The sequence below is a fragment of the Rhinichthys klamathensis genome, unplaced genomic scaffold (genome assembly GCF_029890125.1).
Source record: "Rhinichthys klamathensis goyatoka isolate OS25496 unplaced genomic scaffold, OSU_Roscu_1.1 h1tg000011l_1, whole genome shotgun sequence".
Taxonomy (NCBI): domain Eukaryota; kingdom Metazoa; phylum Chordata; class Actinopteri; order Cypriniformes; family Leuciscidae; genus Rhinichthys; species Rhinichthys klamathensis.
In genome coordinates, this window is record NW_026606564.1 from 6,744,936 (window position 1) to 6,763,334 (window position 18,399).

Consider the following 18,399-nt stretch of genomic DNA (forward strand, 5'->3'; position numbering starts at 1 on the left):
ACGGTTTGTTGGGCAGCGCCGGGGCTTTAAGCGAAGATGCCGCATCAAGAGAAAGATAGCTCGCTAAAGCTTCCTCCATCTGCGGCATCTTGCCATAACCCGCCTCTCTCGCACCCACCACATTCGAATAATCATATAATGAATGTGATGAGATACGTAAAGAGTGGTTTTCCTCCCAGGATCTAGCTCTTTAAGAAGATCTGGGAAAAGAAAACGGAAAGCCCCGGTGCTGCAGGAATCTCACGTCTAGCTTGCTTTGACGGGGATCATCCTGCTTATTTTGTGGCCAGCTGATATACATATACACTCACCGGCCACTTTATTAGGTACACCTGTCCAACTGCTCGTTAACACTTAATTTCTAAGCAGCCAATCACATGGCGGCAACTCAGTGCATTTAGGCATGTAGACATGGTCAAGACAATCTCCTGCAGTTCAAACCGAGCATCAGTATGGGGAAGAAAGTTGATTTGAGTGACTTTGAACGTGGCATGATTGTTGGTGCCAGAAGGGCTGGTCTGAGTATTTCAGAAACTGCTAATCTACTGGGATTTTCACGCACAACCATCTCTAGGGTTTACAGAGAATGGTCCGAAAAAGAAAAAACATCCAGTGAGCGGCAGTTCTGTGGGCGGAAATGCCTTGTTGATGCTAGAGGTCAGAGGAGAATGGCCAGACTGGTTCGAGCTGATAGAAGGGCAACAGTGACTGAAATAACCACTCGTTACAACCGAGGTATGCAGCAAAGCATTTGTGAAGCCACAACACGCACAACCTTGAGGCGGATGGGCTACAACAGCAGAAGACTCCACCGGGTACCACTCATCTCCACTACAAATAGGAAAAAGAGGCTACAATTTGCAAGAGCTCACCAAAATTGAACAGTTGAAGACTGGAAAAATGTTGCCTGGTCTGATGAGTCTCGATTTCTGTTGAGACATTCAGATGTTAGAGTCAGAATTTGGCGTAAACAGAATGAGAACATGGAACCATCATGCCTTGTTACCACTGTGCAGGCTGGTGGTGGTGGTGTAATGGTGTGGGGGATGTTTTCCTGGCACACTTTAGGCCCCTTAGTGCCAATTGGGCATCGTTTAAATGCCACGGCCTACCTGAGCATTGTTTCTGACCATGTCCATCCCTTTATGGCCACCATGTACCCATCCTCTGATGGCTACTTCCACCATGTCACAAAGCTCTAATCATTTCAAATTGGTTTCTTGAACATGACAATGAGTTCACTGTGCTAAAATGGCCTCCACAGTCACCAGATCTCAACCCAATAGAGCATCTTTGGGATGTGGTGGAACGGGAGATTCGCATCATGGATGTGCAGCCGACAAATCCGCGGCAACTGTGTGATGCCATCATGTCAATATGGACCAAACTCCCTGAGGAATGCTTCCAGCACCTTGTTGAATCTATGCCACGAAGAATTGAGGCAGTTCTGAAGGCAAAAGGGGGTCCAACCCGTTACTAGCATGGGGTACCTAATAAAGTGGCCGGTGAGTGTATATATATATATATATATATATATATATTTTTTTTTATTTATTTTTTTTTAAGTCTGGCCACATGAGCAGAAACATGAGCCAGCGAGTGTGACTCATGTTGCTCGTTCCCGATGCTGAGCACATCTACTTCCTTAAAAACACATAGCTCGAGCACCGGGCACTCGTCACGGGCAGAAGAAGCCGCATCGCGGGCTTCTGCGTCGTGAACGAATGTCATAGAATCTGCGGATGATGAACGAAAAAGTGCCTCAGCAGTCTCGTTCTCATCCGCGAGATCCTTCTGCGATACCCACGATCTAAGCCGCCGCGCCGCCTCAACGGACGCGGGCCCCGAATCGCGGGGATCGCGAGCCTGGCCATCATCAGAAAATAACATAGCCAAGCGGGAGCGCAGCACTCTAATAGGAAGTGCTTCACAGTGTTCACAGGCAGCCCTCTCGAGAGCTGCCTGTGCGTGCTGCGCCCCTAAACAATACACACACAACTGATGCGTGTCCCCACCCGTGAGATATATAGGGCAGGGGTGCACACACGTAGTGTATTGTTCACTCGCCATAATATAGAGCTTTGCATAGACAAACAACACCAAATAAGACAGACAGTTTCACAGAGAGCGCTTGCTGAAGAGCGAAAGCTAATGTGTGTTTGTGCCGGCGTAACTTTTATGTGCCGTCACATGTTACGTCATGACGCAACACCAATCAGGATTGGATTAGTTTCATTCATACTTCAGAGGCGCACGCTAAGGGAGCGTCCCCAAAGAGTCGTTTTCAACGACGCAGTGCGAGTTCCCTCGAAAGGGAACTCAGTATTTACAAAATACAATTAATAATATAAATATTTAAGGAAATTGGACCATATAAATTTCACTAAACTAAATTAATATGTCTGTTATTCTTCAGTGCTCTGTAAAGTAAAGTAAATGCATTGGTAGACATTTAGCAACAGGCAATGAATCAAGGTAACCTTTATTGCACCATCAAGGTTATATCTAACTACTGCAACAAAATCTCTGTTATCTCACTGATAAGAATAGCCTTGATCCTTTCCCCCTCTACATCATGACATATATCTGCAGACTGTGATGTAGAAGATAGACATTTGACTATACAGTAGGCTAATCTGAATCCTGCATAAACTATTCTTTGCTTCCTCCTCACTAGCCATAGTGTGTGAATGATTAGTATTAAACTATTGAACTATAGATTCAATAGAATAGATTTATTTTTGTACTTAAAATTTGAAATCAAACCCCAGCTTTCTTTCACATACTATTTGTGACATTTCAGAAAATAAATTATTAGATTTATAAATGATAAATTTAGTACATCTGGACATGTAACAAGTGACAAATATCAAATGATATCACCTTGGTTGGGAAAATAAATAACTGATTTTTTAATTTTATTTAGGGAAGCCCTGATCTTATACATTAGGGCAATTTAATAATGTGTTTCACCCAAAATGTCAAATTGTTTAAGCAAAATGTTGATAAACTGATAATAATTTATCTGAATAGTGTCAACTTATGTTTTAAAATATAGCACAATGAACATACAAAAAGGATAACACTGAATACACAGAAACAATATTGTAAAGAGACCCTATATTAAGAGTCATTCCCTGCACTACAGAAATTCACAAGAAGTCATGTGATTTGGAATGACTGCAGGGGGTGGGGCCTACACACAGCTGCCAGGAAAGAGGAATTAAAAAGAGAGCATTGTGCAGCTACGAGAACGCCAAAGAGGAACATGGGCAGCCTTTTTCAAATCCTGCTTGCACTTTTTATCTCTGTCATAGGGGCCCTCTACCTTTTGGGGTCTTTTCGCCGCAGGCGACCTGGAGAACCCCCTCTGGATAAGGGACCTATTCCCTGGCTTGGTCATGTTCTGGAATTCAGGAAGGACACAGCCAAATTCCTGCAGAGAATGAAAGAAAAACATGGAGATATTTTTACAGTGCAGCTGGGAGGCTTTTATTTCACTTTCATTACAGATCCACTTTCTTTTGGCTCAGTGGTGAAAGAGGCAAGAACAAAGCTGGACTTTACTAAATTTGCAGAACTACTAGTTGCAAGAGTATTTGGCTATCATTCCTTGGAAAATGAACACAAGTTTCTCCAGGCATCAAGTAACAAGCACCTCATGGGAGATGGTCTGGTTGTCATGACTCAGGCCATGATGTGCAATCTTCAGAATTTGATGCTCCACAGCGTTGGATCTGGGAATGACAAGCCATGGCAAGTAACTGGACTATTTGCTTACAGCTACAACATTGTCTTTCGCGCTGGCTATCTGGCACTGTTTGGTAATGAGTCACACAAAAGTACAGGGACTTTGGAAAAAGCTAAGGAAATTGACCGGGAACATTCAAATGAACTTTTCTGGGAATTCAGAAAATATGACCAGTTATTCCCAAATCTGGCTTATGGTGTCCTGGGACCCAGTGAGAAGATGGAGTCAGAGCGTTTGAAAAGGTTGTTCTGGAACACACTTTCAGTGCAGAAGATGAGATCTAGAGACAACATCAGCAGGTGGGTACATGAACAGCAACAGGTGAGAGCTGACCAGGGCATGCAAGAGTTCATGCAGGATCGATACATGTTTCTGCTTCTGTGGGCATCTCAGGGAAACACAGGTCCTGCAGCATTCTGGCTACTCTTGTATCTGATGAAGCACCCTGAGGCTATGAACAGCATTAAGAATGAAGTTGAGCGGGTGCTCAGAGAAACAGGGCAGGAAGTAAAACAAGGTGGGCCACTAATTGACCTGACTAGGGATATGCTTCTCAAAACTCCCATTCTAGACAGTGCAGTGGAGGAGACTCTCCGTCTTACAGCTGCCCCTGTCCTTACAAGAGCTGTCATGCAGGATATGACCATCAACATGGCCAACGGACAAGAGTACAAGATCCGTGAGGGTGACAGAGTGGCGATTTTCCCCTACACAGCTGTTCAGTTAGACCCAGAAGTTTACCCAGATCCCTTCACCTTCAAGTTTGATCGTTTTCTCGCACCAGATGGAAGCAAAAAGACTGATTTCTATAAGGGTGGAAAGAAACTCAAGTATTACAACATGCCTTGGGGAGCAGGAACCACTATGTGTCCAGGAAGATTCTTCGCCACAAATGAGCTGAAGCAGTTTGTCTTTCTCATGTTGTCCTACTTTGACTTCGAGCTCATAAATCCAAATGAAGAGATTCCAGGCATTGATATCAGACGATGGGGCTTTGGCTCCATGCAACCAACTAAAGACATCCAGTTTAGATACAGACTTCGATTTTAAAAAAAATATTATTCTATGATTTAATACACTGAAGCTTCAACAAAACTTATTATCAGACAGTATTCCTTTATGGAAGCTGACTTTAAAACCGACATGCTCACATTTCCCTGTTAACCTGGAAAAGGTTAATTACTGTCCTAAATACCTGACGTGTTGCTTTTGATATATCTCACAGCCTGGAAGTCTCAACAGTCCCATGTGCTTGCATTTACTCTGTGTTACACAAATATTGTATCTATGCAAGAACAAATGTCATACAACATACACAGGAACAAGATATTTTTGTGTATAATCATCTACTTAAAATTAAAATCAACATATTGTGCTGATTGCGCATGTGCTATTTGAGAGAAAAACAAGATAGTGAAGTGTATATCATATATAAAATAAAGACATTAAGCTCCTTGTCTTTTCGTTGTTCCTTATTACTGAACTGATATTTATTTTAAATTGCCAATGTAAAATGCCCCATGTCTAAAAAAAACTCATTTAGGGTCTTCTTTATTTGCTTGACCTTTGCACCAAGGCACTTTATAATATATTTCTATATATTATTGACATAGAAAAAGGCCTGCTAAAACAAAGCATTGAATCTGTCTACTTCATTTACTCATTTACACAATCTATCAGAGATCTAAGTTCTTATTTATTTGTTTGACTTATTATTGTTGAATGTACTGGGAGTTATCACACTTAAAGCTGCAGTAGGGAGTGTTGAGAAAACGTTGACTTAGCCTGAAAATTTGAACAAGCACTACTTACAGGTCCCACCCCCTTGCTCTCTGCTGCGCTACAGCCCTCCCTCCACAGCTCCTCCCCCACAGCGGAGCCTGTGGCTAGTAAGCAGGGCCACCGATGACGGCGGATGAAGTTATTGGCACAGTAGTTACTGGAGTTACAGAAGTTACTGGCACAGATGAAGGCACAGTAGGGACGAAACATCAACAATATTGCTTTACATTGACTAAGGCCTGCCCATACTTTGACTACAAACTTGGTCCTCAAATCATTAACGTTACGTATTTTGCAATACATGTAATGTAACTATAACGTTGCAACCTTTCTATAAGTTATAAATAGCTAGTAAGATAATATAACGGTAACTAACGTAACAGTATGTAAGTAATTATTCTAGCGATATGTAGGCCTAATGCTAGATAAGGTTTGCTAGTACATTATTTCAGCAACATGGCAAGGCAGTGAATTAGCAGGTTTCAATTGTTGCTTTGCAGTGCGTGACATTTTATCTACATGTTACGCGGCTAGAGTTTTGACACCGAGTGACATTGGGCTCTGTCTAATTCTTTCTTTTTCGCTTGTTTATCATCATCGGCCTTTTACCTTTTACCTGTCTTTGTTTTATGAGCAGGTGCCACTCGAGAAATTGGCAGTTTAGGTTGTTTCTCCGCCATTAGCACAGCTGCAGCACACTGGCAATCTTGAGTTTGAACGACGGTACGCGCTGTGCAAGAGAGGGGTGTGATCAGCGCATACACGAGCGTGATTGACAGTGCTAAGACATTCCTCCTGGCTCTGATTGGTTGTTTCTGACCGGGAGCGGTGTATTTCTGCAAATGGCAATAGAACCACTGGGAGGAGCCAGAGGAGCTTGATTTTTTCACAGATTATCTGTCTCATATTCTACTGTCAGGACATAATGACAGTTTTAACAAATATGTAAAAAATATTTTTGAGATTTTGAGTCAAAAGTTTAAAATTACATTTATTTTCTCCAGTATTGATTCTTGGTGGGACAAGTTAGCCATGCTTTTTTTTATTTTTAGGAACAGTTCATAAAGTTCATAGCTCCAAAATTAAAATTATAACATCATTTACTCAATCTGACTTTCTTTTTTCTGCATAAAATTATGAAAGTCCAATGTTGCTTTGGACCCCAATCACATCCATTGCATAAAAGTAAAACATTTGTTAGTTAAAATAGTTAAAATATCTGCCAGAAAATGTTTGAAATGACATGAGGAAGTAAATGATGACATAATTTTTGGGAAATATCCTTTTAAAAAGGGACATACCTTATGTGTCTATACAGAAACTTAAATTTAACTATCCTGTGAAATCATTGAAGAAAACCGTGTGACAAATAGCCTTTAAAATCTCCCTTATAATTTGTCTACACATACAGAAAAAAAGTGTATAACTTAACTGCTATACATATTTCTATCTTCTGTTAAAAATGTTCAAAATATTATTTATATTAACAAAATCTGCATTATCAAAGTACTTATTTGGGCCTAACATGCAAATTCACTGAATTAGACATCAGTTTTACAAGGAAGAGAGTGTAACATGTTGTGTTAACATTCTTTCTGCCTTTTATGGGAGTGGAAGTCATTATAAGACCTCTCTTCTGTTTTGTTTTATTTAGGAGGTATGAAGCATCAGATAAACAGGAAGGAACTATGAGTCTTGGGTCAGTTTATGCAGGCAGGCAGATAACTGGTGAAATATCCAGCATAAACCATCATGAATTCTGTGTTGGTTTATGTTGGTTAGTGCTGGTTAGTCAGGGCGTAAAGAAGAAAGTGTGCATGATGTTTTGGTGATGACCTATTGGATTTGACCACCATTCACATTTCCAACGCATGACAAGCAAAGTATAGAGAATATAGGCCCTTCTGCACAAAATCTTTTGTGTCACAAAAAGTAAGATGTGAATAAAATCACCAAAATCGGCATAAATTTGTATGCTACCCAGCGAGCAAACAGTCGTCTATAATACGTCTAAAAGACGTAATTGTTAGACATCCAGAAGACGTCCTCACAGGAGCCAGAATGAAAGTTTTTTATACGTCTTTTCAGGACGTTGTTTAGACGTCAATTAAAGACGTGCTACAGACGTAATTTTTAAACATCCAGAAGACGTCCTCACAGGAGCCAGAATGAAAGTTTTTTATACGTCTTTTCTGGACGTTGTTTAGACGTAAATTAAAGACGTGCTACAGACGTAATTGTTAGACATCCAGAAGACGTCCTCACAGGAGCCAGAATGAAAGTTTTTTATACGTCTTTTCTGGACGTTGTTTAGACGTCAATTAAAGACGTGCTACAGACGTAATTTTTAAACATCCAGAAGACGTCCTCACAGGAGCCAGAATGAAAGTTTTTTATACGTCTTTTCTGGACATTGTATAGACGTAAATTAAAGACGTGCTACAGACGTAATTGTTAGACATCCAGAAGACGTCTTCACAGGAGCCAGAATGAAAGGTTTTTATACGTCTTTTCTGGACGTTGTTTAGACGTAAATTAAAGACGTGCTACAGACGTAATTGTTAGACATCCAGAAGACGTCTTTACAGGAGCCAGAATGAAAGTTTTTTATACGTCTTTTCTGGACATTGTATAGACGTAAATTAAAGACGTGCTACAGACGTAATTGTTAGACATCCAGAAGACGTCTTTACAGGAGCCAGAATGAAAGTTTTTTATACGTCTTTTCTGGACATTGTATAGACGTAAATTAAAGACGTGCTACAGACGTAATTGTTAGACATCCAGAAGACGTCTTCACAGGAGCCAGAATGAAAGGTTTATATACCTTTTTTCTGGACGTTGTTTAGACGTAAATTAAAGACGTGCTACAGACGTAATTGTTAGACATCCAGAAGACGTCTTCACAGGAGCCAGAATGAAAGGTTTTAGTACGTCTTTTCAGGACATTGTTTAGACGTAAATTAAAGACGTGCTACAGACGTAATTGTTAGACATCCAGAAGACGTCTTCACAGGAGCAAGAATGAACGTTTTTTATAAATTTTTTTTGGACATTGTTTAGACGTCAATTAAAGACATGCTACAGACGTAATTGTTAGACATCTAAAGGCAGCCAGAATAAAAGTTGTATTAGTCACGTTTTCTGTAGTATAAATGTCAAAGAAGACTGTTAAAGACCCATATTGAAACGGAAATCCCATTTGTGCATTTTGCAAGGATCCAACTTTAAAAAATCTTTACTTCAAAACAGTGGCAGTGAGTTAGTTCTCACTGAGAAAAACCCAGTTACTCATTGTTAATGGTTGTCGTGTCATGAAACTGCAGACACACAGACCATAGACCTAAATAAGATTTGAAAGAATTTTGATAATATTGAATACTCAATTGAATACGGGAACTGTGTAGTGTATATACAAGTCTTGCATTTGTATATCTTATCAATATAATTGTAATAAACTGCTTACCATTTGCCTGTAAACCAAACTGATCACTCCAAGAAATCAACTATTTAAATCTCAAAATATATATTTTATTACTATTTTGTTCTACTGGACCAAAACTTAAAAGCCAGAACAGTAAAGTTATAAATTAACACAATTTCCCTTTAAATAATCTATAAAATGTTGTTAAAACAGTATAACATATCAATTAACAAAATGTGGCTGCTATAAGCTTCACAAGCTTCATTTATAGCGGCAAGCCCCGACTCTCCCGGGGGCATGTTTCAGATGATCGGCTGCAGACTTTATTTGGGCCTCTGTTGCAGCTGGGTCCCATTTCATGACAGCAGCTACAATCAAAGCAAAAAAATACACATGTAAAATAAATAAATACAAACGCCACTGTTGTGGTTTAGCTTGCAGCAGAGATGCATAGAAAATTTTAGTACTCGAATCAATGAAATGAAACAGTTATTAAATCACAAATCAAGTAAAATTACATCAAGCCTGATATAAAGCATTCCACACACACATACATATATATACACACACACATATACATATATATATTCGTATTCGTATTGAACCGTTCGGTACGAGGCTTTCGGTTCAGTGTGCATTACAAACCGAACGGTTTGTTGGACCATTTTCCTGCTGACCAAAATTTCGTTATTTAAAATGTAGGGGCGTGGCAAGCGTGCTCATAATGTAAGAGATGCTGCCGCGACCACAACATTGCCCAACATCAAATAGCAAACGTAATGTAAGCGGAACGAAACTGCAGCTGCGCTACTCGTTATTGTGTGGTTGACGGATCGTTTATCAGTTTGGACCAATCCAGCGTCTTGATCAAGCGACACTGTTACTACACAGCACTAAGAGATCCAGTAAAGAAAGCAGTTGAATTTGCCACTGAAGTAATAATATCGCAGCGAGATCTAGTGAGAAACATTCACATTTCTCCGTTATTAACGGATCAAACAGCGCTGACGTGGAAAACAGGAATAAACATTGTGCCATGAATGAACTATCCAGTGCCCACAGATCAGCAACATTCACCATGGATTTACTGTAGTAACACTACTAACTGTAACCATGGAAGTTTGGCAGGAATAGTAGGCTATAATGCTTTCAAGTAACGTTACGTCGGTTTTATTTCGACATTATGAATAAAATTGCTGCCCTCAAATGTTAATCTGAAATAAAATAAACCTTTGTTTATAACTACTACAATATTACAATTAATTTTTTTCAAGGAGCAAGGAGCTGTTTTTGTTTTATATGCTCCTAAGAAGAGTCAAGTGTAGCTCCATCACTGCTCAAAGTAAAAAATTATCATACTTTGATGAAAAATTATTAAAAAAATTAAATCAAGGAAATTTCTCTGGCTTTTCTTTCTTTTTGCTGTATCAAAAACGTACCGAACCGTGAATTTTGTGAACCGTCACACCCCTAACATATATATTTATTTACATTTGAATAGAGTTATCAAAGACCTGTTTGTGAAAGGTTTTTTATTTTTATTATTGTTTATGTTAAAACTAGGGGTGTGACGGTTATTATATAACCGTGAGACCGATGGTTATAGTTGAACACCGTCATTAGAACTTGTGGTGGCAATTTTAATGATATTCATTGATCTTTAGTTAAATATAGATGATTCAAAGAATGTCACATGTGTGTCTCTCACTTGTAGTGAGAGAGGATTCTGTTTATGTACCTGGGGAGGCAGAAGAGGGAGACACTCCAGAAAACAGACGAACAAGGACCTCTGACCTAGATGTCAGAAGGCCACTTAGTGCAGGGGAGCTTAGTGGGCCAACTAGTGACGTCTATGGAAAACTACTGGGAGGAAGGCTCTGGGGGGAAGAAGGCCTTGAAACTAAGATAAAAGCTAGTTCAGTCTGTCTGGGGGTGTGTCACTCTTCTGCACAGGGTAACAACTGTGTATTAGACTGCTCCTATTCTTGCAAGAATAAATACTTCTATTTTATATAATTTGACTCTGAGTGTCTCTTACGCAGTGATGTTTGTTTGAGATGAATTTTTGCCACAATAAACTCTATAACCGCCAAAACCGTGTTATTAAAATATATTGCAGATAAGGTTATACTAATATCAGTGTTGGGGAGTAACGGAATACATATACCAGCGTTACGTATTCAGAATACAAATTATGAGTAGGCCTACCTGTAGTCTCCACAGAACAAAAAAAATTGTAAAAAAAAAAAAATGGGTTTGCATTTATGAGGAAAAAACAATGTTACGGACATGAGCGCTCTGAACGCGGCACTAAAAGATGCTTTAAAAATTTCACAGACACACCAAACAGAAAGCACAAAACCTGTCTTTAAAGTGCATTTAGTTTTGTATTAATTGTATCTTAATTTTAATCAATGTTTCATCAACCAATTGCCTGGATTTAATAAATAAGAAGTAAATATAGCAGACGATAAACACGGAGGCGCCGGCGTGTGAACTGGAGCTCGTCTCATAAATGAACCGAAACTCAGCATATAAGGTAGCCTACTTGCCTCACAGACAGGTCTACTTTTAAACAGAACAATTCAAAACGTAAGAATACAGACTGCTCTCTGCTTATGTAATAAGCAGATAATCCGTATGAATTGTGTATTTCTCTCTGGCGCGTTGACTACTGCGAAGATCGTGAGTCAGCATCGTCAACTTCATCTTTGCAGCCGACACTGGCAAAGAAAACACTTGTTTATTAATAAACAATTAAAATATCTCATTGCTATATTTTACATATTCATAATCATTACTTTTGCCGGTTCTTTGTGACAGATTTTAGGTGCTTATTGGCAGCACCAGCCTTACATGTTACACCACCGCATCACCGCACCCACCAGAATAGGCCTGTTTGATTTTTTTTTTGTTAAAGTCCCACTCCGATCATATTTTGAGCTATTTTTAAACATTCCCAGTGGTCTTTAAATTATGATTATGCCATTTTTAGCCAAAATCACAAAACCTGTGCCGTATTCTGGGACTTCGCTTCAGCAGAGCGGCAGTAGCTCATTAGCAATTCGCCTTTTTGTGGGCGGAGCCGTTGGCACGGAGACGACCCTCCCCCTGCCCGTTGCTGAGAGCTCTGTCTCTCCCGCTAGCTTACACCCCCAATACCGGTGGGGCAACAGTATTATATACACGTTAATTATTATTATCCGAAGTTAATCAAAGTTATCACCGATCACCAATCATTATTTCACTCCAAGACATCGCGTGTGGAGACGCCCAGTGGAGTTACTACGTCACAACTCCAGTCTATTTTAGCCGGCATTTTAGCGTCTGCTACTGATTCACAGCCATTTGAATGTAGAAATACTCAGAAATACAAGCTTATTTTTCTCAAGATATGTCCTCTAACATCAGAAAAATGCCACAAGAACATGTTAACACCTAGAAAAACATTATTTTCATCGGAGTGGGTCTTTAAGGATTTGTTTACTGTGTGTGATTCATTTAATGGAAAGCTCAAGTCACTGCTAGTTGTCTGGCTGTTAATTCTAAATAAACGTAGAGCAAGTAGCAGTGTCTGCTCGTTTATTCAAACTAAGTTGTCCTATAACAGACGAACGTCGCAACGCTATGTTTTTTTTTGTTTTGAAAACCAAATCTTTTGTATGTGAAAGAGCCATGCGTTAAAAGTCAGATGGCACAAAATATGAACAAAATAAATAAAAGAATTGAATATTGAATTGCATAGCATCATATTTTTCTCCATTGCATCGTATTACATTGAATCGCATCGCGTTGAGTTGAAATCAAATCGCACCGCATCGTAATAATAGTGAATCGCATTGCATGGCATCGGTAGCTGCTTATATGTAGCCTATCTTTAATGTATCGTATCGTTGGCTATGCATCGACATGCGTATTGCATCGGCCTCAGTTATGGAGATGCACATCCCTAATACCTACATAGGAAAAGTAACTACATTTACATACTGTGAATCGTTTTTTTTAAATCGAGAATCGTTTTTGCATCGAAAATCGCTATTGAATCGAATCTTGAGCCTAAAAATCGGAATCGTGACATTTTCTGAATCGTACACCCCTAATATAAACACACATAGCTGTTTGCTTGGAACACCCCTTTAATTGTAAATTTATTAAATCACATGTAAGGTTTATAAATAGTAGCTAAAGGAGAGTAAACTGATACCCCCTTTATTTTCTCTACCTTATGCCGTCCGAAAGGGTATGTGATTTTCTTTCTTCAGATGAACACATTTTAGAAAAAATAAACTAGACTTTTAGAAAAATTATCCATCTCTTGTGTTTGTGTTAAATACTGCAAGTGAATAGACACCAAAATGCGGAAGGTCGAAAAAGTCCAAGAGCATTGTAAAGCTCACATGATAAATGCAGAAAACATCTTGTGTGAACAACACAGCAGGCTGTACTGTATGAAGTTTCTGGTGCATGCACTTGCATTATATTGGCTTACAATAATGGATAATTTTTCAAAAAATCTTTGTGGAAAGAAAGTCATATACATCTGGAATGGCACGGGAAAAAATAGATTTTTTTTTATTTTGGAGTGCACTGTGCCTTTAAAATTGACTACGGTTTTAGATACTGCAATGGATACTTACTAGTGATGGACTTGTTTCTCTGTTGGTGCCTGTTCTGCTCCGTAAACATTGTTCCAATGCTTGATCTAAAAAAAAAAAAGTTAAAAAGTGCGTTAATAAATTATTGATCTGGGTGACATAGGACCATTTTGAATGTGTTCCTTAAATAAATTATACAGGTTATGTGTTATATAAATCTGGAGAACCCTTACTAAAATTAACAATGTTTTGTGACACTAACCAAATGGTAATAAATTATTGTAATCAATCCACCATAAAAAAACATGGTTTCTACACCTTTACTATAATAAAAACCATGGTTAATTTAGCAAATGTCCTTAAAAGAACAGCTCATCCAAAAAAAAAAGAAAAGTTCTCTCATTATTTAGCCTACTCACCCTCATGTTGAAACTGTATGAGTTTCTTATGTAGAACCATAATTAAGATATCTTGAGAAATGCCTTATTTGTTTTTGTTTTTCTCATACAGTTGTTTTATTCCCAACATTCTTGTGTTTCACAAAAGTAAGTTAGACATTTATTTTTGGGTCAGCTAGGCCTGTATAAACTCAAGAAGATAGAAGATAAAACATTGTCTGGAGGGTTTGAACCAGTGTGCCTTTGAGCAGAGTGTCCATGTTCTGCCTCTATTTCACGTGTATTTTATGACAATACTCACCATCTGAAGATCGTGTGGCTGGATAATATTTAACGTTACTCCCAAAATGCCTGGATCATGAAGGAAACACACACAGCAATATTAGCTATTTGTTTTTACTTAGGCTACTAACAGAGACATTTGCAAAAGCTTGCAAAATTGACTCACCAGCTCTAAGACAATAACGTTAGGCCTAACTTTAACGTTAAATCCCGCGATCAACAATTTAAAAGCCTAGTTTGCAGATTCTTCTAGACTCGAGTAAAGGAGTGTGGTTCGAGTTCTTCTGTCTAAAGAGACAATGTTCTCAGTTCACTCATTGTAAAGCTCCAATGCTGAGTTTTATTTTATTTTTTATCATAAACTAAGTTAGCTGACAATACACATGCTAGCTCAGCACATAATTAGCCTAATACATTGGAATACCGTACTAATATCAATATTTCTCTAATCGCGTTTAGATTCTCAATTTAATACACTATATTTTGATGTATTAGAATTTGTATAAAATAAAAAGTTATTTACGTTACCTTCCGTAGATTGCAATATGTCCATTGTTCGTTGTCCATATTCCTTGTTTGTTCTTCATTTACATCCCGCAACTCGCTCAAAATAAACATTTAGCAGTCCGATGTAAAATAATCCATGTTTTAAACAATGTAAAAGCCACAAAATCGTGATGAGTTGTTCATGAACGATCCGTTCATTGCGTCTGTCACGTGATAAATGAACGAACGACTCGGAAGGTAAATTCATTATTTATGATCCCTGTAAATAATTTTTGACTGAATTATAAGGATTTCTTAATTCAGAATATGATCAAGATTAAGTAGGTGGATGTGTTCGGGGAATGTGCCTGTTAAAAGTATAACATTTAAAGCCAAAGGAAATGACTCGAAAAAAGATTCGTTCATTTTAATGAACTAGATCGAACAAGAGAGTAAATAAAATGATCCGAACTTCCCATCACTACCACAAAACCGAAGTAGGTCCCGAGCAGCAGCACACACACCCACTCACTTCAACTGACGTATTCAAACTTGACTGGTAAAGGCGCGCATAGTTGTCATCGGCCAGATTCCTGGATGACAGTCAGAATAACCAATCATGCTCAAAACAACTCGGAGAGACAGCCAATAGTGTGAAAACATTGCAATAACAGGACAATATGAAATGTTTTAAAAGAAAGAATAGGAAAAAAATATACACGTGCTATTTAGTTGTATTTGTAGGCTGGCTGTTATATTTAATCAATTGTTTAAATGTGTTTTCATTGCAGTGCATGATTAAAAATGAAAGATAAAAAATGAAAGATAAAAAATGAAAGATTAAACAGTAACTTGTATACCATATATAATAACATTTATTTATCACTGTTCTGATAAACAGCAATTTATCAGAACAGTGCATAATGAGTGTCCTTACATGCAAACCGAAGCATTGAGAACTTTGTAAGTGTATAGACAGTTTAATAAGAAGATACTTTACACAGACAGTACAGTTAGCGCATACAGACAGGAGCCATCTTGGAAAACAGTCTCGACCAATCAAACCACGAGAGTGAGCGAACAGTACGTGTAGATATTGAAGATAAGATAAATTATATTTATTTTTTTATTTTCTCTGTTGCGTTAAGTGCTTCTCTTATGCGAGACTGTTTTCCAAGATGGCTGCTGTCTGTATGCGCTAACTGTACTGTCTGTGTAAAGTATCTTCTTATTAAACTGTCTATACACTTACAAAGTTCTCAATGCTTCGGTTTGCATGTAAGGACACTCATTATGCTGCCGTGTTAGTGTGGGGCTAATTTGAGCCTTGTTAATGGTATTAACTAGCGATCTCTTTTTGCTTACTCGATGCCCAATATACTAGCGTTATAAGCTAAACTGTTTTTAGAGATAAAACTCTTTACATTCGATTATCATGAAAACAAATCTCAGGGAACGATTTAGTCTGTACCAATGTGTTATTACACCCGAGGTTCATTTTGCGCCGGAGTTCTCCTTTAAGCCTGTAGTCCAGACTAAAATGCAAGTTTGAGCTGTATTACCTGAAAGCAACTTGTAGGCTATACTGACATATCTTATGTCAGTGCCATTGTTTTGTCTCAAGATGCACACCAGTAATGTTTTTTTCTTCTAAGGTATATTTTTAAAAGCTATAATTGAATGCCCAAATTTAACTAAGGCCTAATCCTGGCTTTATATCTAAACCCTGTCTGTGAAACCGGGGGTTAGAAATTAAGGGGTTAACCCTAACCGTAACCCTTGTCTACAGACTTTTATTTAACAGCATGGATACTCCAAGGTGTTGACTGCAGTGGTTAGGTCTTTAGCATTGATAAAGGACAAAGATCTTCTCACTGTGACAGTCTGTAATGTATTTTAGCAATGATTGTTTGTAAGGATTGTCCCTAAAATAGAGCTATTGATGCATTCAAGACATGTCATAAAGATCGTATTTACGAATTGAACACACATGAACGCCACCACAATGATGAAAATAGGAAGTTATTTACTGTAAAATTAGGATATTTTTTTTACAGTGCAGTATGAACATCTGTTCTGAACTAGTTCTGGCTGTCAGTGGACGTTTAGATAATGGCCAGATTGGACATCTTTTATTTATGTAATTTATTGACTGTTTCTGGATGTCAACGGACGTCCAGATTATAGTCAGTATGAACGTCTTTTCTCAACTAGTTCTGGCTGTCAGTGGACGTTTAGATAATGGCCAGATTGGACATCTTTATTCACGTCATTTATGGACCATTTCTGGATGTCAACGGACGTCCAGATTATAGTCAGTATGAATGTCTTTTCTCAACTAGTTCTGGCTGTCAGTGGACGTTTAGATAATGGCCAGATTGGACATCTTTATTCACGTCATTTATGGACTATTTCTGGATGTCAACGGACGTCCAGATTATAGTCAGTATGAACGTCTTTTCTCAACTAGTTCTGGCTGTCAGTGGACGTTTAGATAATGGCCAGATTGGACATCTTTATTTACGTCATTTATGGACCATTTCTGGATGTCAACGGACGTCCAGATTATAGTCAGTATGAATGTCTTTTCTCAACTAGTTCTGGCTGTCAGTGGACGTTTAGATAATGGCCAGATTGGACATCTTTATTCACGTCATTTATGGACCATTTCTGGATGTCAACGGACGTCCAGATTATAGTCAGTATGAACGTCTTTTCTCACCTAGTTCTGGCTGTCAGTGGACGTTTAGATAATGGCCAGATTGGACATCTTTATTCACGTCATTTATGGACCATTTCTGGATGTCAACGGACGTCCAGATTATAGTCAGTATGAATGTCTTTTCTCAACTAGTTCTGGCTGTCAGTGGACGTTTAGATAATGGCCAGATTGGACATCTTTATTCACGTCATTTATGGACCATTTCTGGATGTCAACGGACGTCCAGATTATAGTCAGTATGAATGTCTTTTCTCAACTAATTCTGGCTGTCAGTGGACGTTTAGATAATGGCCAGATTGGACATCTTTATTCACGTCATTTATGGACTATTTCTGGATGTCAACGGACGTCCAGATTATAGTCAGTATGAACGTCTTTTCTCAACTAGTTCTGGCTGTCAGTGGACGTTTAGATAATGGCCAGATTGGACATCTTTATTCACGTCATTTATGGACCATTTCTGGATGTCAACGGACGTCCAGATTATAGTCAGTATGAATGTCTTTTCTCAACTAGTTCTGGCTGTCAGTGGACGTTTAGATAATGGCCAGATTGGACATCTTTATTCACGTCATTTATGGACCATTTCTGGATGTCAACGGACGTCCAGATTATAGTCAGTATGAACGTCTTTTCTCAACTAGTTCTGGCTGTCAGTGGACATTAAGATAATGGCCAGATTGGATATCTTTATTCACGTCATTTATGGACTATTTCTGGATGTCAACGGACGTCCAGATTATAGTCAGTATGAACGTCTTTTCTCAACTACACTCACCGGCCACTTTATTAGGTACACCTGTCCAACTGCTCGTTAACACTTAATTTCTAAGCAGCCAATCACATGGCGGCAACTCAGTGCATTTAGGCATGTAGACATGGTCAAGACAATCTCCTGCAGTTCAAACCGAGCATCAGTATGGGGAAGAAAGGTGATTTGAGTGACTTTGAACGTGGCA

At 38.6% G+C, this 18,399-nt stretch overlaps 1 protein-coding gene across 1 annotated transcript; it reads left to right on the plus strand.

Moving 5' to 3' along the window:
* Positions 1 to 3,242: 3,242 nt before the first annotated feature.
* Positions 3,243 to 5,210, plus strand: LOC130098852 (5-beta-cholestane-3-alpha,7-alpha-diol 12-alpha-hydroxylase-like). The gene has a single exon (XM_056264790.1). The coding sequence runs from the start codon at positions 3,269 to 3,271 to the stop codon at positions 4,799 to 4,801; it is 1,533 nt and encodes a 510-aa protein (XP_056120765.1). The 5' UTR covers positions 3,243 to 3,268; the 3' UTR covers positions 4,802 to 5,210.
* The last annotated feature ends 13,189 nt before the right edge of the window (positions 5,211 to 18,399 follow it).

Bases quoted from the DNA above. Each gene is read 5' to 3' on its own strand.
- LOC130098852 (XM_056264790.1), top strand. From the start codon at position 3,269: ATGGGCAGCCTTTTTCAAATCCTGCTTGCACTTTTTATCTCTGTCATA.